This window comes from Nyctereutes procyonoides, unplaced genomic scaffold (assembly GCF_905146905.1).
Source record: "Nyctereutes procyonoides isolate TBG_1078 unplaced genomic scaffold, NYPRO_anot_genome, whole genome shotgun sequence".
NCBI classification, from domain to species: domain Eukaryota; kingdom Metazoa; phylum Chordata; class Mammalia; order Carnivora; family Canidae; genus Nyctereutes; species Nyctereutes procyonoides.
Window position 1 is genome coordinate 34,268,343 of NW_026575020.1, and position 23,940 is coordinate 34,292,282.

The following is a 23,940-nucleotide window of genomic DNA, read 5'->3' on the forward strand; positions in this document are numbered from 1 at the left end:
TTTTGAAAAGAAATTGATTCAGAGCTTCAGAGTGAATTACTATTTGTATGTTTAGTTAATTCTAAATAAATGTTTGAAGGACCTTGCCTAATTTGAGAAGGGAAGGAGAAACATATTGGATGTTATAAATGGTCTCAATCCAGATTCTTAGCTTGGCATTTTCTTATTTGAATGTTTTATTTACATCTGTTCAAAATTGGGATACCTTTCAAGGATAATTTTACTATTGAGAAATTGATGACAACTCTTGAGATCTAAAATACAAAAGTATGGGATTAAAAAAGGAAGATAGCAGTCATTGTCAGATGTCAGATTGGATATAAGCTTCACTTGGCAAAGAGTGAGAAAGATGAGTTATATTTTAAAACAAAAGATCCAAAAAAATAAAAATAAAAATAAAAAATAAAAATAAAACAAAAGATCCTGAATGGTAGCAATTATGGGGGGAGGGCAGGCTAACTGCAGTGGGACACAAGGGGACTTTCTGCAGTGATGGACATTATCTGTACCTTGATTGGGGTGGCAGTTTCACAAGTTATCATAAGTCATCAAATTATACACTTAAAATGTGTGCCTTTGATTTTATGTAAATTGTAACTCAAATGAGGTGGATTTTTTTTTAATGTTAAGTCCTGTTGGATTTAGAATTAGGCAGTGTTACTTCTCTTTCCCAATAGCGAAATGGAGGTCTAGAGAAGTAAAATGATGTGTCCTGAGTAACTTCGAAGCTCGGCAGTTTGTCTAGAACAAAGCAAAGGATGCAGGCCTAGAGCTCACTTGAGGGTATTTTGATCCTTCCCTGAACTGTATTGTTCCAGCTACGTATGTATAGAGTGTAATGAACTTTTCCATCCAGTTCTCTTCAGCGAGCCTATATCCATTTGTATGCTTTGTTGTAAAATATACTCAGGAGCTTATTCTTTTTTTTTTTTTTTTTTAGGAGCTTATTCTTAAGATAGATACTTGTATCTTCAGCACTGAAGACAATGGCCCAGTGGTTCCAAATGTTGAGGCTCTCAACACAGTGTGTTTCATATGTTTATGATAGACCATTTTATGCTCCAAGTTAATGCAGTAGACTACCCAGTTATGTGGTTTTTATTATAAGCAAGAGTTCCCAGAACTAATACTAATGAAAGTAATGAAAAATATGGGACACCCGGGTGGCTCAGCGGTTGGGCACCTGCCCTTGGCTCAGGGCATGATCCGCGGTCTCGGGATCGAGTCCCACATCAGGCTCCCTGCTTGGAGCCTGCTTCTCCCTCTGCCTACGTCTCTGCCTTTCTCTCTCTGTGTCTTTCATGAATAAATAAATAAAATCTAAAAAAAAAAAAGAAAAAGAAAGAAAGAAAGTAGTGAAAAAGAAGGAAGTAAAAATTACTTAAGTTCTGCTACTTAGGAATATACTGTTAACATTTTAATTTTTTTAAGATTTTATTTATTTTAGAGAGAGAGGGAGAGAGCACAAATGGGAGGGGTAAGGGGGAGAGAAAGAGAGAGAGAGAGGATCCCAAGCAGATACCCTGCTGAGTGTGGAGTCAGTGTGAGCCTTGATCTCATGACCCTGAAAATCAGCTGAGCCAAAATCAAGATTCACATACTTAACCCACTAAGCCACCCAGACACCCCTATTACTGTTAACATTTTAGAGACTGTCTTTTTAAGTGTCTCTCCATTTATAATGTAACCTGGTTTGTTTTTTATTCAACAAAATGATATCCTAAATTTCTTTCCACATCTTAACCAAGTTCCCAGTTATTGTTGGGCATTAGGTTGTCCCTGGTTCATCATTATGTAATGCTGTGATGAACAACCTTGTCCACGCTGCTTTTCCTATTACAAATACATTCCTTAAAGCAAAATGTTAGCTGCTGCATTTGCAGTGATTTAAAATGTTCTAAGGGGGTAAGATATATCAAGTATTGATAGTTTTATATCCCTTGGCCTGTGTTTACCAAATGGTATTTTTCTTCCCCTTTTGTTTTGTTTCTCTGTGCAGTTGCAGTACCATGCAGGTTTGGCGTCTGGCCTTTTGAATCAACAGTCCTTGAAACGTTCTGCTAACCAGATGGGAGTATCTGCTAAACGTAGACCGAAGGCTCAGCCCACGACTCTTGTCTTACCACCTCAGTGAGTAATGGGTTTGAAACAGTTATTTTGTCCTGGGCAAACTCTCCTTGGTGCTTATTTTTGGCTAATGGAAAGTTATTTTTTGTGAAATTGTTCTTTCTTTTGAAAAGGTACCTGCTAAGATTAGAAACCCAGCACACAGGTAACATATTTTGCATAGATCTTAAGTGAAGTAGTTATAATGTGGTTCATAATTGACATATTTTGTTTGTGACTTTTCCACCCAGGATTTAAAGATACCATAGCATTTTCTTTATATCCTTGTCACATTCCCGAAGTTGGCAGAGCATAAGTACAATTGTCCTTATTTAACCGATGAGACAGTGGAGGAGCCCATTTTGATAGGCCACCTAGAGATTCCTGGGAGCAGGGATTAGAGTTGTGCTAGGCTCACTTACTCTTTTAAACTCAGAAACTATGAGCCCTCTTTTTTCCTAGTAGAAGAGATAAGAAATACTGTAAGGTTCAGAAATGTTACAGCTTGGTGATTGTTTTCACGTGTGCACACCACCACAAAGCTCCATCCAGATTAGAGCATGTGGCCACTGCTTCCAGAATCTCATGAGGGCTCCTCCCCATGTTCCCAGTCTGTATGTGCTGCCTCCTGACCCAGGTTCAGCAGTGTTCCACTTTCTTTGAATGATTAATTTTACCTGTTCTTTAACTCCATATAAATGGAATCACACAATATGTAATCTTTTGTTATCAGCTCTTTTTCACTCAGCATAATGTCTGTTATATTCATCCACATTGTTTATTCTGTTTTGTTGCTGTGTAATACTCTTTTGAATATGCCACAAGTGAGTCATCCATTTATCTGTTTGGTTATTTTGTGCTTGAAGCCCTGGTAGATGAAGGCCAAGGCTCACTCCATGTGGAATCAGAAAAGCGAACACACCAGTCTTTGCTGATAGCTTCTTTGTGAGTGTGCACGCTCCCCTGAGAGAGGCAGTACTCCCAAACGGCTTGGCTGGGACTTTAAACACATTCCCTAGACTGGCCTGCCCTCTTGTTGTACCCTCTTTTGGTTCCATCCTCAGTTACAAACTATAGTTCACACCTTAAACAAGGCAGGGGTCATGGGCACAGTGGAAAATCTATGTATAACTCTTGGTGCCCTCCAAACTTAACTACTAATAGTCTAATAGTGCCTAGAGATAAAATAATTGCTTAACATATATCTTATATATTAAATGTTTTTATACTCTTTTCTTACAGTAAATTAGCCTAGAAAAAAGAAAATGTTATTAGGAAAATTATAAGGAAGAGAAAATACATTTACAGTACTATACTGAAAAAAAAAAAGTCATGTATAAGTGGACCCATGCATCTCCAAACTCTGTTGTTCAAGGATTAGCTATACTTTTTAAAAATTCCAGTCCAGAGGAGTGTTTCCAGGTGAGACTCAATTGTTTGCCTTTATGCAAAACCCCATTTATTTTCTCTTTTATTAGCCAGGCACTGTCCTAGGCTGTGGGGATACACTCATGAGCAACACAGATGTGGTCCCATCTTGCTGAAGTTTTTGTTTGCTGGGGGATTTAAAAGACTTAAAAAGCACCCCTAAACAAATTAATAAATTAATATAATAATTTCTGGTTATGATTAGTACTTAGAAAGGAACATATAGGGTGGTAAGAGATGGGGTTGGGGAAACTGCATAAATTGGGTAGTTCAAGAAGGCCTCTCCAAGGAGGTGACGTTAGGTGGAGAGAGGCCAGTGGAGGGAGAGCTGGGAGGTCCCAAGGGGTGTCTCTGGGGATCTTTCCCTTCGCCGCTGGATACTTGCACCACCATTTCTTTGATTTTTCAGGTTTTCTTCACGATTAACATTTGCTTCCAGGATAAGATGAACATAACCAATTGGCCTTCAACAAGTTATTTTCTGCCTGGTGGATGCACAGGTGTACTTTTTTCAGGCACTTTGAGTGATGCAAGGCTGAGAGTTTTCACTCTTTGGTAGGAAACTTCTGAGGGAACAGTGTCTGTTGTTTCTCACATGTTGGTTTGGTGATCCTGCAGATCTCCAACTTTCAGCTCTCCAAAGTCTAATGGGCCTTATAACTTGTCATTTTCCCTGCGTGTATTGTCTACTGAGGTAAGATGTTTGGTGAGAAGTGAAAGACTTTCTAATGGTCCCATAAGACTGAAGCCAAAAAGTGTTTGTTACTAGCTCTCTCTTGACAAAAGTCAGCTCTTAGTCCATCTGTTCGCCATTTGTTCATTTGCATTGGCTTGAAACCTGTTTACAGGTGACATGCTATTATGAGGACACTTAGAAACTATTTTAAGCACCGAGGCAATCAACAGACTCTGTTCTTGTGCCAAAAAAAGGGAGGTGTTCACAACTGTCGTTATAAATTTATAATAAATCACTCAAAATACTTAGTTTCAAAGAGAAAAGTGGTTACCATGTCCTAAGAATACAACATCGGAATGATGTCCTATACTTAGCCTGTTTCCTGTGAAAATTGACTGCTGCCTTTTCACATCATTGAGCCTATAGGGCTCAAGCTGTCCCTTCAGAGACCTGTCCAGTAGGCAGGATCTATATAGCTAAAGGGCATTCAGGGCGCTTTTATGGAGCACCTACTACGTGCTATTTACTTTGTTAGAGTCAGGAATAGAAATACCACTAAGACATAGCTGCTAAACTCTGAATCATAAAAAAAAAAATTTCAATTAAAATATAGGTCACTAGTAATACATACTTTTTGCAGACCGTGAACAAACCAAAGATGACAAAAAAGGAAAACATAGTAATACTGTCACACTGAGAAAGTTATTGCTAAGGTTTTGGTGGATATTATTCTCTACCCTCTCTGCGTATATAATGTTTAAAAACAAGAAGGAACCTCCAAAAAGGACTGTATTGTAATGTATCACATCTCAACATTTATTGAATGTAGTTTTTAGACTTGAAGGTAGTGTGATTTTATCTGTGGAACGTTTAAATTTGCATATTTTTTTTTTTAATTTTTTTTTTTATTTATTTATGATAGTCACAGAGAGAGAGAGAGAGAGAGAGAGAGAGAGAGGCAGAGACATAGGCAGAGGGAGAAGCAGGCTCCATGCACCGGGAGCCCGATGTGGGATTCGATCCCGGGTCTCCAGGACCGCGCCCTGGGCCAAAGGCAGGCGCCAAACCGCTGCGCCACCCAGGGATCCCTTAAATTTGCATATTAATCAGCTCTGTTATAGTTGTGTTCTGTAGAACACTGCTAATTACAAAATTTTTATTACAGGCATGACATGACCATAAAACTAACTTTGTCATTAAGGAAATCCCTTATAAAACAACACCCAAACCCTCTAGGGATGCTGCATTAGTCATCTTGTGCTGCGTAACAGATCGCCCTAAAACATGGTGGTTTACAAACAGTAAACATAATTTCTTACATTTTCCATGGATCAGGAATCTGAGAGTAGCTTGGCTGGGTGGTTTTGGCTCATTCTCTCATAAAATTGCAATCAGGTATCAGCCAGAAATGCATCATCTGAAGGTTGGACTGAGGTTTGAAGGTCTTGTCCAGGGCGGCTCGTTCACCTGGCAGGCAGGCAGGCAAGCCCCCCTCCACAGGAGGCTTGAGTACCTTCATGACCTGGTGGGGACTTCTCCCAGACAAGCCATCTAAGAGAGTGAGAGCCAGGCAGAGCTGGTCCGTTTTATGACCTTAGCCTCCAGGGACGGAGCATCTGTTCCACCCCATCCTGTTGGTGAGAAGTGAGTCACTAAGTCTGACTGATGCTCCAGGGGAGGGGACGAGGCTTTCCCTTTTGAAGGAAGGATTGTCAGAGAATTAGTGGCTGTTATTTTGAAGCCACCACTCTTGCTGATGAGGAGAGTCATCACATAGAGGGAAGAATGGCTGAACCCATAAGCCCCATGTACTTAGTTATTCAGCAAATATTTACTCAGGGCCAACAAGTGTTTGGTTCTGTGCACTGTACTGGGGATTTGGAGATGAATAAGACAGAATTTTGACTTTCTGGAAGCTCTGAGCAGAAACAGAGGAACAAACAAGTAGCAGAGAATCCTAGATATGTGCCAAGTCCTAATGGCATGATCCCGAAGTGCTAGAGAAGGCCCATGGGGAGGGTGCTGAGAGGGACCCTCCACTTAGGGAGGCATACCCAGACTTACCCTGAATTTGTCACTGCCAGGTGAAGAATGGAGGCTTTACTTTAGTAAGAGAGCTTGATGCTTTCTTACATAGGCTTATAGAATTCTAAGGAAAGAGTTTCCTCCAGTGGAGGACCAGGGCTGGGCTCCATACTCACCCTGTTGATACAGTGACAGATGGGTTTCTGTATTGGCTTGTGTCAGCATTTGGATGGCAGTAAGACTATTGCAACAAAACCACTGGCTCTGCCTAAGTGTGCTGAGACCACAGGCATGGCAAGAATGCAGGAGATTTGTACAGTGTATTTGTTTTCAAAATGCAGTTGGCTTTAACAGTAGTGGTCTTTGAAGATTCTGATTTTCCCTTGAGTTCCCATAGGATTAGTGATTCATGGGATTAATGATTCATATCTTTCTCCTCCAAAGAAGCTTGTAAGGAGACAAAGATGTTCATGATGAAAGATCTTTTATCACGCGTTAGCATTCAGAGGGCACTGACGAAGCGACCTCACTTCTGTGATGCCCGAATGTTCACGTTGAGTCCATTGCAGAAAGGGCCCTGTCATTTTCAGAAAGGAGTTGTGTCCCTTCTTCCTGTGTAAATGTTATCAGGCTTTTGACCCTTATAAGATTAAGATCAGTTGAGAGTGGCTGTCTTACTTGGTTGATCTATAAGTTGCATATTGAGGTATCTGTGTATTTAATAGATGTCAGATGTGGCCATGTTTACTTGTGCTCTCTTAGTGGTCTCAACTTCATGACACATTGTCCAGTGCGCTTTTGTGGTAACATGGGATACAGGTTTTAATCCACATCTGCAAGCCGAATGGCCTGGCACACCTGGTGGTGGCCTGATGAAGTGCTGGCTCTCAGTGACAGGGAGGCAAGAGAATAGTTACATGTTCTTATTTTGCACATCAAGATGATTGATCTCACTTAGATTCGAGGGGAGAAATTGTTCTACACAAAGGTTATTTTTAAAAGTATTACCCAGTCCCCTAGAAGTTGTGTAGACCAGCGGTTTCTTTTGTGTCACATTATCCTTCGTGAAAAGGTCCAACCTGCTAAATTAAGGGCACTTTTCATAGGGTACCTTTCCTCTAGTCACTTGGGAGGCACTGTGTCCATGCTCCCAGCCAGGGACAGCCCTTCCTCTTGCCCACTAGGTCCACGCTCTCAGCTACTCCAAGCCCTTTATCAACTTGTCTCCTTTCTGTCCCACACCATCAGGATTTCCCTGTCTCCTGGTTTATTCATGGGAGTACGCAAACCCGCTTACCCAAACCCGCCTCCTATGGGAATACCTGGCTTATAATCCACGTCTTCCAGCTCCCGCCTCCTCTCTCCTCTTGACAGTGGAACTCCTGGAAAGAGTTGACCAAATACTTCTCTCCAATTTCTCCATCAGGCCACCACTGTCCTAATTTCTATACCTATACCCTAGTCGTACCTTTTCTAGAACTTCACATAAATGGAGTCATGTGGAACATGTTTTCTTTTGCTCAGAGTGATGTTTTGATGATTCATTTATGTTGTGTCAGTGGTTCATTCCATTTTATTGCTGATTGGTGTTCCTTACTGTTCATTGGCATCTTCCAGTACCATCTACTCAACATGCTGCATCTGTTTCAGTATTAACTCCTACCTTTCAGAGCGCAGGGAGTCTTCATACCCCTGGTCTTAGATGTCCTGCCTCAGGTTTGAGTAACAAAAGCAACACAAAAACAGCGTGCAGGGACAAGTGTTGCTGGAAAGAAATGCCACCAATTCAGGAGATAGCAGGGATAATGACACGGCATGTACACCTAGGGATGCAAGTGTTTGAACCACAGATTGCCTTTGGTAGGGCCTCTAATTTGGCTATGGGAATTTATCGGATAGAGGCTCATTTTCTGCCCCCACTTAGTACACTAATTCCCAGAAATATCATCAACTTGAAATTACACACGGTGCTTATACACATGATTGAATTCTTTCCAGGGTGTGTGGTAAATGCTGCTCCTGTTCTTGAAAGGCAGAGGCTCGTGTTGTCTTTTGCTTAATGTGAAACTGACAGGAATCACGGAGAGCAGAGCAGTGGCATAAATCTGTCCTTGGCGATAGTGATGAATGAGGGTGGGAGCTTCTCGTGGTCATTGATGTTTAAACTGAGCAAGGTGAATGTTTGCCAGGGTGAAGTGCAGCAAACCCAGAGCCTCTTCCTGTAGCTTCTTGGCCATTATCTTTTCTGTTGCTGATTTTCAAGACTTTTTTTTTAACATGTTTTTTTCCCTCAGCCACACAGATAATGAAGCTCTGGGTTTCTGTAGTTGCTTGTGCCATTACAAAAATATTGATATAGATGTTTGAGTCATGACTATGGATGTGATTCCTTTCAGGGATCTGATTTTCTTCCTGATTACTTCCACTTTGGTTCGCCTCATGAGGATCTTGATATTTTGTTGAGGGCAGAATTTGGTTAATATGTTGATATTAAATTCTTCAACATAGACAAAGATGGGAGCCCTGAGCAAGAATATTTGGCATCTCTTCTTACTGGAGTTTAGTTTGCCTCTGAGTGGACCAACAGTTAGTAAACCACGAGTGAGGAGCACACTGGTTCATTGCCATGAGCTTTAGAAACGCGCAGCATTGTGTTCTGAACTCCTTTCTCCAGGGATGCTCATTCCACAGGCTGACTCTTCCTGAGCTTGGGCGGGTGAGCAGAGCAAGTGTGCTGCCTGTATGGAGTATCCCTGAAAGGAGGTAGAGAACTTGGCGGTTGTGAATTTCCCGAGTTTTGGAAAAGTCATCAAAACTTGGGTAGGAACTCACTAAATCCTTCTTTCCCCTACTGGCACGTATTAAGTAACAATATTCATTAAATACCACTGAGAGGCTGTGTAATAAAGAAATAATCCCAGGCCTTGGTGGCTGTAACTCTCCAGAAGAGTTGAAATTGAGAATATAATTAAAGATTAAAACATTGTTTGCATTCTAGAACATGGAGAAATCTTTGTCTCCATTGCGGGACCATATTAATAAGGAAGAGATCAGTTTCCAATAACCAGCCTGGCAGAAGCTCATTTATTCACGTCAGTCGTGTCGAAGCCCTCTGACTCAGTGCTGCTTTTGCCTTTTCCCTACAAGCCTGGTGCCGCCTCAGGAACGGTGAGAGGTCCTGGCCCCATCCCAGAAAAATATACCCACATCTCTCCGGGGGTCTTGAGCTTGGACAGGAATATGTATACAGGAGGGGTTACTGGCACAGGGATCTTCGCTCCCATAATTCGTTGTCTCCCCCTGTTTGGTCCACAGTTATTTTCAGTGTCTTACTTATAGTTTTCCATACGAAGGTTAAAAGGCTGGTGGAAATGAGTGTGTCTGGCTCTTGTAAGCTTTTGTAATTGTGACTAGGAAAGTGGGGAGAACACGGCAGGCCAGCTGGACAGTGATGAAGAGAAGCCCCCCATAACCCAAGCTCCATGGAGCCAGCCTGCCCTGCTGGCCTCAGAGTCCAGGCCTTACCCGATTGCATTATAAAAGTTTAACTGCCCAAGCACCATTTCATTTGCTCCCTCTGCTTTCTTGTTGCTGTTCACATTTGTTTTCCATTTGCCTTGAAATAGAATCAAAAGGCATTTTGAGGCCAGTGATGCAGAGCCGTCCTCCTATGTGTCTGCGCAGTTGCCTTGTTCACCTCGCTCTCCTCATACTCCTCGCTCTTCAGAGTCTCTCATTTAGGGGCTCAGAGGAGACACCCTCAGAAATAGTCCTTGCAGTGTCCTTTCTCACGTGTGCTTATGGGCTCCTGCTATTGGCAGGTAGAGAATGGAAGTGTGTCTCTCAGTATGTCACTGATGGGGGACAGAAAAATGGGATCCAGTGACTGGGTAGGAAGAAACCTTCAGCTCAGAACTGCTGTGACATTTGACTTTGTGGCTCTTCCATGGCATTTGCCACTCATTGTCTGCCATGTGTTTTGGTTAGACTGGAAACTCCTTGGGAGCCAGGGCTCCCTCCTCCCCTTTCCTGCTTGGTCTTGTCTCAGGCACTGAGGGCTGAACAAACCAGTCCTACAAGCTAGTGCTCCTCAGGGCTACCCTCCCCCCACCCCCACTACTGGCTGATAAGGCTGAGAACATCTTTCTACAAGATGTTTACTGCTCATGGTACTTAGTTAATTGGAAGTGTAAAGCTTGGGTATTTAAAAGGCTGGGAACCAGGTGCCATTTGGACCGACAGAAATATCTTGGCGGGGAGTGGGGGGAGGATTTGGAGGTGCTGATCTGGCCCTGCTGAGTGAGGATGGATAAGATTGGCTCCAGAGGCTCGGGCAGCAAGCAGGATCTGAAAGCCAGGCAGAGGCCTTGTAGCATGTGCCCGCAGGGAGTGGAGGGACCTGGGGGCTCATGAGCAGGGGCCGGTGTGTGGAAGGTGGTATATTAGGAAGATTAATCAAGTAGCAGAATGCAGATAAATATGGTAGTCTTTTGTAGCTGTTTAAAAGATAATTGGTTCATGTTACTTATCTTTTATCCCCTCTCTTCGGGCAGGAGAAAAATCTCTGGGAGAAATAAACGAGGAATCCCTCATAAATATTAATGTAAAAATCTGTCTATGGAGAATAAATATAGGGACATTTTGTTTTAAATGCTCCCTGTCGCTGTGCTTCATTAGCATATATGTTGTAAAAGATCCTTCTCTCCCCTTGAGAGAACCATATTTAGTTCTACTAATAGCCGTGCACCGAAATCTGTACCATGTCAGGATTGTCATACTTTCGATGGACAGAAGTACTTTGCTGTCTTGCTTTAGCCAGAGGGTTCCCATACTCAGAAGTGTTGGCCTATGGCAGGAAGCCAGTAGGAAGTCCTGGATCCTGTCTTATTAGCTAGACCCTCCGTCTGGGCCTTTGCTTTATGCTGTCTGGTCCCCTCCTGTGTCTGTATGTACGTACATGTGTATGTACAAGTGCATGTGCGTTTGTGTGAGTATGTATGTTTATACTTTTTATATTATAAGCATTCTCCAAACACTTTCTATGGGCTAGGTGTTCATTTGATCAGGCTACAACTCTGAAAGTGCAGAAGTCATGCTGTCCATAAACAGGAGAAACAAAGTGAGTTCTGTTTGAAGCATGTTAAGTTGGAGGAACTCATAGGTCTTGAGTGAAATGATATGAGGGACTTGTGTCTCCATTCCCCCCTTTCTCAGAAAGGGAATGGGGATGGGGGTGAGGAGAACATGATAAAACTAGCTACCAACCTTTGAAACTGGGGGAAGAGAATATAATACTGTTGATGAGTTCATTATACTGTTTTATCTACTTTTATATTTATTCGAACATTTTCACAATGAATGTTTTTAAAATAAACATCTGCAACTTGCATTGTTTTTGGAGAAATAGTTTTGGTAATCTGTTCCTTAGGGGTGGTAGGAGAAGTCTCAAGAGTGGATAGAATCTGCCCAGGATCGAGGAGGGAATCCGGGTGGAGGTCGGTTGGGGAGGAGCCAGGGAGGAGCCCTTCCACCCCATCTCCCTGTCTGTCTTGGTGGCACTTCAGCCCCTTACTGCTTGGTTCTAGTCCTGGCCTCACTCTCAGCTCCTCTGTCTGTGTTTATCTCAGACCTAGTGTGACATAAACTAGAATTTAAGTCTCAGTGTCTTCCACAGATACTGAATCAAAGAGAAATTGTATAAAATAGAAAACTATAATAAAGAACTTGGCCATTAAGCACCCAGTCAAATGTGGCAGCCTACAGCATCAGTTTGAAAATTATATTTCATTGTATCTGCTAATTGCATTTCTCCTTTCCAAGGTGATTTTTTTCCAGGAAGACAGCTGTCTAGTGTGGTTATGACATCACTCTGACCATTACTGGTGAAGGAAGAGAAGAAATGGGTGGTTGTGTAGTACAGCTCATCACATATAAGATGGATCTTTCTTTTCCCTCTTTGGATTTTTATTTTTATTTTTTCTTTTAATTTTTTTTATTATTTATTTATGATAGTCATAGAGAGAGAGAGAGAGGCAGAGACACAGGCAGAGGGAGAAGCAGGCTCCACGCACCGGGAGCCCGACGTGGGATTCGATCCCGGGTCTCCAGGATCGCGCCCTGGGCCAAAGGCAGGCGCCAAACCGCTGCACCACCCAGGGATCCCACCTCTTTGGATTTTTAAAATCCATTTTTGCCTAACAAAGAGCCAGAGTCTCAGGATTGGTAATATTTCATACTATGTCACTCCCATCTAATGCTTTTGGGAACTGAAACTTTTTCTGTGTGTGTGTGTGTGTGTGTGTGTGTGTGTGTGTGTGTGTTTTAAGTCTTTCTGTTCTTTCTTAATAGAAAGTCATTTTGGTGGTCTCTTTTTCGTTGTCTCTCTCTGCCATGTAGGCTATTAGTAACCCATAGATTTTGGTCCAGAAAGTCTCTATTTAGGGTTATAAGTGATCAAGAAGCAGTGAGCCAGATTCTCTGTTCACCTATGCTGAAATCTGTTTCATGAGCTCTAACAAGTACAGTGACCTCAGTAAGCTGAGAACAGGCTTGAGTAGGAAATGGCTTTGTCTCTTAGCTTGAGGCTCTTAGGGCAGGGTGGACTTTGATCTGGTGACACTAGTCCCTCTGATAGTCCTCATTCAGGAATTTTTAATAAGAAAATGTGAAAAAAAAAACCCTGTTTTTAGCTCAGATTATACTTTCTTCTAGCTTCCTGAGATGCTAGGTGTATCATCTCCCCAAGTTTGTGTAGTGTGTCATCTTTCTGTTTGGAAGCAGCTTCTCAACCTAGATTAAGCTCTGAACTCAAGCCCGCTAGTCCTTAGGATGAGCCATCAAGGTCGGTTCTCACTCTGGGGACATTCTGCTAGCCGGGTGGTATAGGCATACCTCCGGGATACTGCAGGTTTGGTTCTAGACCACTGCAATAAGGCAAATATTGTAAAAAGTGAATCAAATGAAAATTCTGGTTTTCCAGTTCATATAAAAATTATGTTTACACTATGCTGTAGTTCCATTAAGTGTGTGCTAGCATTATTACCTAAGAAACAGTGCACATACCTTAATTAAAAAATACTTTATTGCTAAAGAATGCTACCTATTATCTGAGCGCCCTTGAGTTGTAATCACTGATCACAGATTGCCGTAATGAATATAATGTTAATGAAAAAGCTTGAAGTAGTGCAAGAGTTACCAAAATGTGATATAGAGACGTGGAGTAAATGCTGCTGGAAAAATGGAGCTGATAAGCTTGCTTAATGCAGGGTTGCCACTAACTTTCAATTTAGAAAAAGTACAGTCAAGTGCAGTCAAACGAGGTATGCCTGTAGTAGACTAGATGGATTCCCAAGCAGAAGGACCAGCCAGCCACATGTGGGGACTCCACCCTTCTCCAGAGATGAGGGGACCTTTCAAGCAGTGAGTGATTCCTAGCCTGGGCTGCACATTACAATCAAATGTAAGGCATGCGGTGCAAAGCCCCATCATTGATACATTTAAACAGCTCCCAGGAGGATTCTTATTTGCATCTGAGATTCAGAACCACTGCTTCAGGAGGGGTGTAAGGGACATTCCAGGGATGGGGGGTATCTTCGTACTATGTCATGTACCCAATGATGGGTACTATGAGAACCATCATCAGAACACCTCTAGGACAAGGGGAATGACTGTTGTGGGGAGACTTGGCAGAGCGTATTGCTTATGGCTTAATGCCACAGATGGGAACCTGCTAGAATTTAAAACTCAGAAGATGGTGGAGCCTAACTTGGTTGCTTCCTCATCAGCTCCTAGATGCAACCAGTGCTGCCAGTATGTGTCCCTGACCAGTTTAAGCCCGTGACCCTTGGGTCCACAGAAAAGACAGACTGGAGATAATTTTACTTTTCCTCTTTGGGTAGATTTTTAATTTTATATCGTGGTTTGGTCCCTCTCATTAAATTAGTATCTCTAAGCATGTTGCATTGTCGTTGAAGACGTTTTTCAATTTATTTATGTAAATCAGAACCATACATTTCAGTTCGTGGCAAATCTGATATGTAGTCTTCTTGTGTTACATTTTCTAACAGCTTTGTTGCACGTGTTTAAAGCATATAAAATGTGACATATGTGTATACCTGTGAAATCATTGCCCTACTTACCATTATTAAGATAATGAACATTTTCTTTACCCCCAACATTTCTTTTTTTTTTTTTAAAGATTTTATTTATTTATTCATGAGTGTGTGATACACAGAGAGGAGAGAAAGAGCGGCAGAGGCACACGCAGAGGGAGAAGCAGGCTCCATGCAGAGAGCCCAATGTGGGACTCTATCCCGGGACTCCAGGATCACGGCCTGGGCCAAAGGCAGGCGCCAGACCGCTGCGCCACCCAGGGATCCCCCCAAAAAATTTCTTTATGCCCTTCTATGATTCCTGCTCATTCCACAGCTCCATCCCCAGGTAACTAACTACTGGGCTGCTTTTGTCAACTATAGATTAGCTTGCATTTTCTAGAAGTTCATATAAATGGAATCATACAGTATATACTTCTTTTAATGCTACTTTTTTACTCAGCATAATTATTTTGAGATTTATCTGTATTCCATGTATCAGTAGATCATTTCTTTTTACTCCTGTATTACAGTCCTTTGAATGGATATGACCACACTTTGTTTATCCATTCATCTGTTGCTGGGTATTTGGGTTGTTTTTAGTTTTTTACTATTGCAAATAAATATTCATGTACAAATCTTTGCATGGACATATGCTTTCATTCCTAAACACTTAGGAATACAATATCTAGGCCATGTGGTAGGTGTATGTTTAACACCTTAAGAAATTGCCAAATTGTTTTTCAAAATGGTTGTAGTTCTAGTTGTTCCACATCCTCAACAACACTTGGAGGGCTCAGTCTTTTTAATGTTAGATATTCTAATAGGTGTGTAGTATCACATTGTGGTTTTAACATACATTTCTGTAATGACTAATGATGTTGAGCATCTTTTTACATGCTTATTTACCATCTGTATATCTTCTTCAGTGAAGTGCAGAGAAAAGGGTGAGGTCTGTTACATGAGAAGATACTTTTGAGAAAGATACTTTGGTGGCTTTGAAAAGATCTTAATGTAGATCCTACATAGATAAATTTTTACATATTGATTGATTGGTGAGTATTTGTGAAGTATCCTGTGTACTCATCATGCCACCAGTTGCTGTGGGGAATTCATAGGAAATCATAGTCAAGGACTGGAACACCTTGGAGTCCAGACCTTCTAGGTTTTACTTGAATGTTTCATGGTGTTTCTCCACCTTGTTCATCTTCTTTCCTATACCAGCTATGAGTCTAAAGTTGGTTGGTGCTGGGAACAGGCTTTTAATTTAGTTTGTCCTGATTTTTCTGGTAGGCCACCAGAGTCTAGACTCTTGCTACTCTTTATCTTTAATTGGTATTTATTTGCAGTCTGCTCTGCTTTTTAGTACTTTTTAAAATTCAGCAGATAAATCCATGACAATAATGCTAGCTACTGGATAGTCAGGGGTGAGTAAACCTTCCTTGTCCTGGAGAGACAAGAGGCCATTCAGACCCAAAAGAAGGACATAAAATTGACCCTAGGGAACTAGGAAATGCTCCCTGGAGGATGTGGACTTGGAAAAGTGAAATTCCCCATAAATGGACTTAAATACAATGCTGGTGTCTCCTGTTAGAACAGTCTACAACAGGCCCACTACCTGGTATCCCCAAAAAAGAGTCAACAGGAAGGGGCAGAAGCAAGAAGCTGTGAAGACAGAAGTGGGAGCTGCCAAGTAAGACCACCCCCTGCATCCTCACTCTTCTGCCCACTTTCTCTCCTGGAGCCCACCTCCCAGAAGTGAAGAGACGCCTGTTCCCAAGGAGACTTGCTGGGGTCCAGGCAGCTGCTTATCCCCATGGGGTCTTATTGATGCCATCTTCCATGTGTGCTGTGATGTGATTGGAAGACTGGAAAACTGCTATGAAAGTGGGCCGCAGACCCAGTCATGTTCCCTGCCTCTCCTCCTAAGGCAGGTGTCCTCCCTTACCCCTCTCATCTTTGTCTCTAGAAACCTTGTTTTTAACTCTTTGGTAACCATGAGAGACTCTACCAGGCCTGAGTCTCAGATCAAACTTGTTTAGTTTCTAGTCTCTAATCATGGTGGACACATAAAAATAGAATAGGACAGCCTTTTGGGATTCCCCTGTGTTCCCTGCCCACAGATGGCCTCTGCTGTGCATTCCTGAGCTGAAGCTTCTCATGTCCCTCTGCTTCTCTTACTCTGCTGTATCTGGGGCTCAGGCAGAGATATTCCTACATAGATGGCTCGGAGCTCTTCCAAAAAGCTCTTGGCTCCAGGGGCTTTCTCTTTGTGTAGTTGCCTCTTCCCACACAAAGAGTTAGACTTGCTGGGGCTTCATGTCTGCAGTGGAGAAGCTTAAGGATCCTTAACTACAAATTCAGTGGCTGGTCCCCTCTGCAACTCCCACCCCACTCACCTGCTCCTGCACTTATATCTCAGCGCCCCAGAGACAGTATCCTCTCAGTCTCAAGTAAAGTTTCCCTTTGTTTTTGTCCTTTGATTAAACCAACATAAATCCCAAGCACAGTAGCTCTAGAAAGATGTTCTTTTCCTATCTGGCATATAACAAAATACATGGAGTTTTTTTGTTTCTTGTTTTTTGGGTTTTTTTGGTAGATTTGTGCACCTTGGGAAATATAAAATAATTGAAATAAGTTAACAAAGCCTCCAAATTCCTTTTCCTTATCTTCACCAGAAATCCCATCTTTTCTTGTTCATTAGAATGTACCCCCCACTCCCATAGCATGGCATGCACCAAATGTGACTTTACATGTCAGATAGGGAACTAGACTAGGTTGTTATGAATAACTTCCCCTCTCCCCATTTTTTGGTACTTTATTTTTAACAAAGGGTACTTATCATTTAAAGATCTCCTAAGACCAAGTAGTTCAATGCAATTTATTCACCAGACATTTAGACAGTATGTGGTGCTGTCCTCCCTACCGAGGAACCTCTGATACTGTTGAGAGACATGCCTAGAGTGTCATGAAAACTCAGATCTAGAAGAGCAAGGAGACAGCTACTTCTCTGCCTTCATTTCAGTGTGAAGGAAACTCCACTTCAGGTAGGGAAATCTTTTTCACAAAGAAGTCACAGAGATTTATTAGTAGCAGAGTCAGGACCAGAACCTCTTGACTGTAATGCTCTGGCTAATACTCTATCACTGTGTCCCACTCTTAGGTGAGTGGGAGTGATAGGGAAGGAAAAGGGCGGGGGGGGGGGAGAGAAACAACCAGGATATTAAAAAATTGTGTCTTTTTGATAGGTAGTGTTTCTGGTTGGAATCATAGAATCGCCATCCCTGTTTTGCTATTCTGAGATTTCCCCGAGTGGGATACTTCACTGATTTCTTATTGAGTCTTGTTTGCAAAGCGGGCAGAAGCCACACGGCCCGTTGACTCTGGTTCTTTGCAGGTGGAAGAGGATGGTTTCGGCATTTGTGTGCTAAGAATTCCAGCTTTCTGCTTCAGCGTTCCTTGTGGCCCTGGAGCTCTGCCCTGTTAGCACTGCTTTTTGGCAGAAAAGCAATACTCTATCAGCCAGTAGGAACAGCTATTTCTGTTCTACAAATGAGCCCAGATTTATAGACTCAGAGTTCAAAGGAATAAGATGAGAGATCACCAAACTGAATCTACAGTGAGGGAGGAACCACCATAGGACTGGTTAACAAGGAAAGCGGTACGAAAGGCATTTATTTAGATTTTCATTTGTCCTCTGAGAGGTTCTGGTACTCTCCTTGATGACACTTAGGCTCAGAACTTGTGCCATCTCCCAACTGGGAAGTAATGGCACTAGGTGGATGGGCATTGAGACTCCAGAAGCCACAGCATCTGAGCTGTACAGGACAGAGTCGTGCCTCATATTCACCCCTGTCCCAGGCCAAGGCTTCCAGAAGCAGATGCTGAGATGGAATTGGGGATGCAGTTTATTTAGTAAGGATCAACACCTGTGAGAGAAAGGTAGAAGAAGCATGCTTGAGTGGGGGGCTGTCAGCTGTGACACAGGCCTGACAAAGCCTTGTCTACCCAGGAGATCTCTGGACTGGACGTTCCCTGTGAGAGGCTTTCAGTCTTTTCTTCTAGACCCTCAACATTCTGACCACTCACCACTGCCTGTGAGTCTGTATATCATCTAAACTTTGTCACTTATTTCTCCATACAAGACTGAGACCTTGTTGCCCTGCCCCACACGCTGTCTTTCCTGACCATCCCAAGTGAGTCTGCAGTATAGCTGCCAGGCATTGTTGCCTTGTACCCACATAACACAGTGGCTTATCTACAAAGTGAGCATGGACTTCTCCCTCTTCCTTTTGTTGATTGTATGGGGTCCCCTAGACAACTGTAGATACGGGCTTTGGGAGAAATGCTGGGCCCACCTGGTGGCTGCTATGGGGTCCTAAGCCCCTGGTTCTGCTTGTGCTCAGCCCCTACATGTGCTGCTTCCATCTTAGAGTTGATGGTTACTGGGCCGGCTCAACATTAGGACAACACCAAGAGAGGCCCACCGTGCATTGGGCTTCTTTCCTTGTGATAAGAGGTGCAAAATGCAACAATCCATGTTTTACTTTGGATAGGTATTAAAAACTGTGAAAGGCCTAAGACTTTTACTCCTCCCTCCCCCCTTGTAAGCTAAAATGTTACGTTATCACAGTGACATGGATGCTGGCAGAAGTCCTAGCAAAAGGAGCAGAGTGTCAGTAGGATCCTTTTGGCTCTTTAAACCTTATTCCCATAGGATTGATGCGACGGGGGAGGGGGGGCTTGATGGATGAGTGGGTTACATCATAGGAGGGAACTCTGAGCCTGGGGAACCCACTGCATTATAGCGGCCTGTAAGCAAGCCTATTCTTTATTTACGGAGTTATTACCTCATCCCTCAAGGCTGCTCACTGCAAACACAGCCTTGAGAGACATTCCAGATAAAGAGTGGTCGGGGCTTCACATTCTCAGCCCAGCAGATGTGTGGGCTTGTGAGAAATCTGTCTCTCAATAATGAGATGTCCTGGCATGTGTCTGGCCCCTGGATCTCTAAACATTTGATGGATGTAGAAGACATAACATGTGTTTTACCAAGGCCTCTGATGACTTGGGTGCCTCTTGCACATCTGACCTAATCAACATTATGTCATTGATGTCATGAATCACTGGGATGAATCTGAGGGATGTCTAGACATCAGGAGGGCAAAAGTTTGTTTTAAGGCAGAACTATAAATGTATTCTGTGTTCCATGGAACATGAACTATTTCTGATCTTTTTTGATTGGAATAGAAACAAATGCATTTCACTCAGTCAGTGGCTTTGTTTGACCAGAGGCTGTATTATTTTACTTCAGAAAAGATGGCAGATTTGACACAGTGGCCAGGATCAGGGCTGCCTCTGTGATCGAGCTCCCTGTGCTCTACAGTCTTCCTCCGGAATCTATCTGTTTTCTGTAGGGGTCAGACTGGCAAATAAGCAGATATGATGGAGACCCCTGCTTCTGCATCTTTTGGATCCTTCATGATGGCACTTGCCTCTGCCAGTGCTCTGAGATGCAGTATTGTTTTTGATTTACTGTCTTGGCTGGGGGATAGGAGTGGGACAGGCCAGGGTAGTATCAGACTTCTTGGCCTTCCCCACTCTGGTAGGTCATACTCCACAGACCAAGGACCTAATATAGTGATCATGCCAACTGCCAAGTATATCGATCTCAGTAATGTGCCACAAGATGGGTCTGTAGAGCCAGTGGATGAAATCACTATTAAGCCACACCTCGGCCAGGACTCCCTCGAGTGCCCTATGCTCAACAGTGGGGGTCGGGGGCGAGATATGATGAAGCTTCAGGTTTGTGGGAATTAGTGTCAATACAGAGAAGTGGCTCTCTGAGCCGATACTGACACTGAATATGCTGACAGCTGGAGGGACTACACACTCCACAGCTGGGCAACCAGGCCTTCCTCCTCAAGGGGATCTGAGAGGTGGTCTCCTTGTCTGCCACACCTTCCTCTTCTATGAGACTATTATTGTGGCTAAGATCCAGAATACTGGTCTTAATTCCTACCTCTTCCCCAGTCCCTCCCTCTTTTTTCCCCCCCAACATGGTAAGGGTTTGCAAAAAAGAAGCTTTGCTTTTTTTTTTTTTTTTAAATGAATACCAACTGATGTTAAACTACTGTGTTGTTTATTATCAGCAAACTTATGTGAGGAATACAGAGAGGCCTTGTTCTTAGAAATTCACAGTCAAGCTGGGGATTTAGAACATAGCATGTATGAAAATAAACAAGGAAGTAGATTAAAAAAGCAAGTTATTGAGTCTACTGGGGCTGAACCCAGGATTTCCCATTAACTCTCTGTGTGCCTCACGGCTGTTACTTGACTTCCGTCATCCCTCATTTTCTCATTGGTAAAAGAGGGATAATCATGGGGCAGGAGTGCAGTATCCACCATATGGTGACCACTTGGTAAGCACTGGCTGCTCATTTATTATGATTATTGTTATTTATAGTAATAGTAGCGTGACTCATAAAATGAATATTGTAGGCAGGAGTTCTGCTGGGCTTCCAGGGAGGGGCAGTGAGGGGCTCTGTGGTGGAGGCGGGCTCTGCAGGAATTATTCTTTGTGTGAATATGTGTTCCTTTTAAGAGTGGGCACCAAAGAGTTGCAGTATTGATAGATTAGAATGTTACAGATTTTTGTCCCTATTTGCATGCCACCATCTTCCATGTCTGTGTCCTGTGAAGTGCAGAGATTTCTGTTAATGGTGGTGGGAACAGGAATGAGGCTTTTCTTTTTTTTATTAGTTTTAAACTCAGGCAAAATTATGTCTCCCTTTGCATGTATATTCTGAGTATACGTGCGCGCGCGCACACACACACACACACACACACACACACACACACACACACACACTATGCATGGGAGGACATTGTTTTCTTTCCAGATAACGTCATGGGATTTGGGCAATGAACAATAATAAAATGTCGTAACAAAGGTCACCAAATGGACTTATAAAAGCACTCCTAACAGGCATTTTTGGTAAATGTCTTGGTTAGTAATAATTAATGAATCCAAGACACTGAAAAGATCTATGAGTTCCTTCCTGAACCTTCAAGAAAAATTAAATTCCATTTTATGTATTTTGTGTTGTGTATTTTATTGTAATTTAATTTGAAAATTATTAATTTATATATGTTAAGTGTGGTACCTTAAAACAGGAAGTTAGGTTGTGAATACCCTGGCTTTCTGTGAGAGGATGAATCAGTTAGTTATAGGGCTCACATTTGCCCTTCATGAATTTGATTCAAATCTTTGAGAAATGTGGGCAGGGATAAGTATCAAAAGTGTTTTTATTGCTTTTAATAGTGAGTTAGAAAATAGGCTGCTTTGGATTTCTGCAGCAACTAACAAAATTAGGATTTTTAAACTTGTTTTCTAATGGGTTCCTGGCTGGATTAGAGAATGTGGAAATAGCAGTTCTGCTTTAAAATGTAAACAGGGGGTGCCTGGGTGGCTTAGCTGGTTAAGCCTCTGACTTTTGATCTCAGCTCAGGTCTTGATTTCAGGGTCATGAGTTCAAGCCCCTGTTGGGCTCCATGCTGATGAGGCTCCATGCTATCTTTAAAAACAAAAAAAGCTCCCAAAAAGGTAAGTTCTGAATGGTGGTATTTGAGGGTATTTCTCTCTCAACAGGTGCAGACCTAGGTCCCTGATGGCACCTGCAATTTTTGAAATGCAGCTGTACTTGAACATAGCAAGCATCTGTTGTTTTGTATGGCTGCCTTAAAGATATTTGGGTACAAGTAGCAGTTATGAAAAACTGTCAGAATTTGTCTTGGAAGAGAAAGCAGGCTCTTCTTTTAGTGCCTCTGGGTTATGGTTTAAGAGACAGGGCTTCTTTGCTCTGCTCTTTAGCACACCTCCAAATGTCTCATTGTTCCCTGCCCCTGTAATGCCAATGACATTGATTAATGAACTGACCACAAATGTTTATGGATTTCCCACCCCGTGTCTGATTAGTGCAGCGTTCTGTGCCCTTGATTATGAGGAGCTTACAGTCCACTTGGAGGTTGAAATTCTTTTCAGAGGCAGATCAGAGAATATCAGTTCCTGATGATTTGTATAGTCTGTCCTTCATGAGACTCTTGTGAGCCAAAGTCCTCTGGAAATTATGATGTGGCCAGATCTCCTACTCTAGTGGAAATCCTAGATCAGATCAGAACTGAGGGCCCTGGGGCAGAACTGTAGAGCATGGAGTTCAAGGTGAACTCAGGGACCACACCCTGTTAGAGTGACACTGAAATCAATGGCCAGGGAGGCCATATGAGCAAAGAGTGGATCCAGAAGGAATAAGTCCATGGTTCTTAACTTTTTTTGGAATCACGGACCCTCCTTGTTTTTGGGAAATGTGTAGGATGCTTTAGTCAACATTTGTGGAATCAGCGTACTAGATACTATTCCATGTACTAGAGATCTGGGATGCCTAAACAGACAAGATCCCTGGCCTCGTGGAGATAATAGTCTTATGACCATAAAATAGGGGATACGGTTTCAGGACCCCAGGTCAAGAACCTCAGGGTTGGTCTGAAAGAGGGAATCCAGGTGGAGGCTCCTGGACAAAACAGAAGATGGCCAGCAGAGCAGGAAGGTTCCAGAGGTGTTGATTCTTTGGAGAACCAGAGTGGTTGGAGATGAGCTGTAGGTATTTATCTACAAGGTATCCAGGGGCTCCACCATGGGAAGGGAGAACACTGTTAAGGACCCTGACCCTTTGCAGACAAGATTGGATCTGGACTCTGAAGGAAGCAGAGCCTTTCTTTTTTTCTTTTTAAAGATTTTATTTATTTATTCATAGAGACAGAGAGAGAGAGAGAGGCAGAGAAAGAAGCAGGCATCATACAGAGAGCCCAACGTGGGACTCGATCCAGGATCTCCAGGATCACACCCTGGGTTGCAGGCGGCACTAAACCGCTGCGCCACCAAGGCTGCCCAAGCAGAGCCTTTCTTAAACAGAGAAGGTGTGGGGAGGAAATGTTGGGTGGGCTAGGACAAGGCAGTGAGGAAGATCAGAGGCAGGGCTGGTCCTGCAGGAGTAGCAAAGCCTGCTGCACAGTTTGTGTGTAAGTAGGAGCATGGGAAGGCCCTGACTCAAGTTAGATTCTAAAGAGTAGGGAGTCAATGACAGAGCGAGGCACTGCTGGTTCAGTTACTTTACAGGTGAAGATACTGCTTAGTAAGAGCGGGTGTTAAGATACAACTATATCATACTGGAGTGCATTATAGATGAATTGATAATGAATTTGTGTTATTCTTTTTTGAGAGAGAGAGAGAGAGAGAGAGAGAGAGAGAGCAGGTGGTGGGAGGGGTGAGGAGGGAGCAGAGGGGGAGGGAGGTGGAGATGGAGAGAGAATCCCAAGCAGGCTCCACACTCAGCATGGAGCCTGACATGGAGCTCAATCTGTGGATCCTGAGATCATGCCTCAGCCAAAATCAAGAGTAGACACTCAACTGAGCTACTCAGGTGCCCCCATGAATTTGTGTTACTCTGTTTTAATTTTTGAAAAAGTATGTTTATGTGGGGAGTGGGTAAAGAAAACTAGATGGCAGAGTATGGCTGATGGAGTTTATGAGACAGTTCTCTCTACTTTTGGATTTGT

At 42.8% G+C, this 23,940-nt stretch overlaps 1 protein-coding gene across 2 annotated transcripts in view; it reads left to right on the forward strand.

Moving 5' to 3' along the window:
- The window catches only part of MED27 (mediator complex subunit 27), a 198,908-nt gene that overhangs the window by 65,108 nt on the left and 109,860 nt on the right, over positions 1-23,940 (forward strand). For both annotated transcript variants that reach the window (XM_055319240.1, XM_055319251.1), the window contains exon 3: positions 2,000-2,130. In XM_055319240.1, the coding sequence (XP_055175215.1) occupies positions 2,000-2,130 (131 nt within the window). The remainder of the gene's footprint in view (positions 1-1,999; positions 2,131-23,940) is intronic.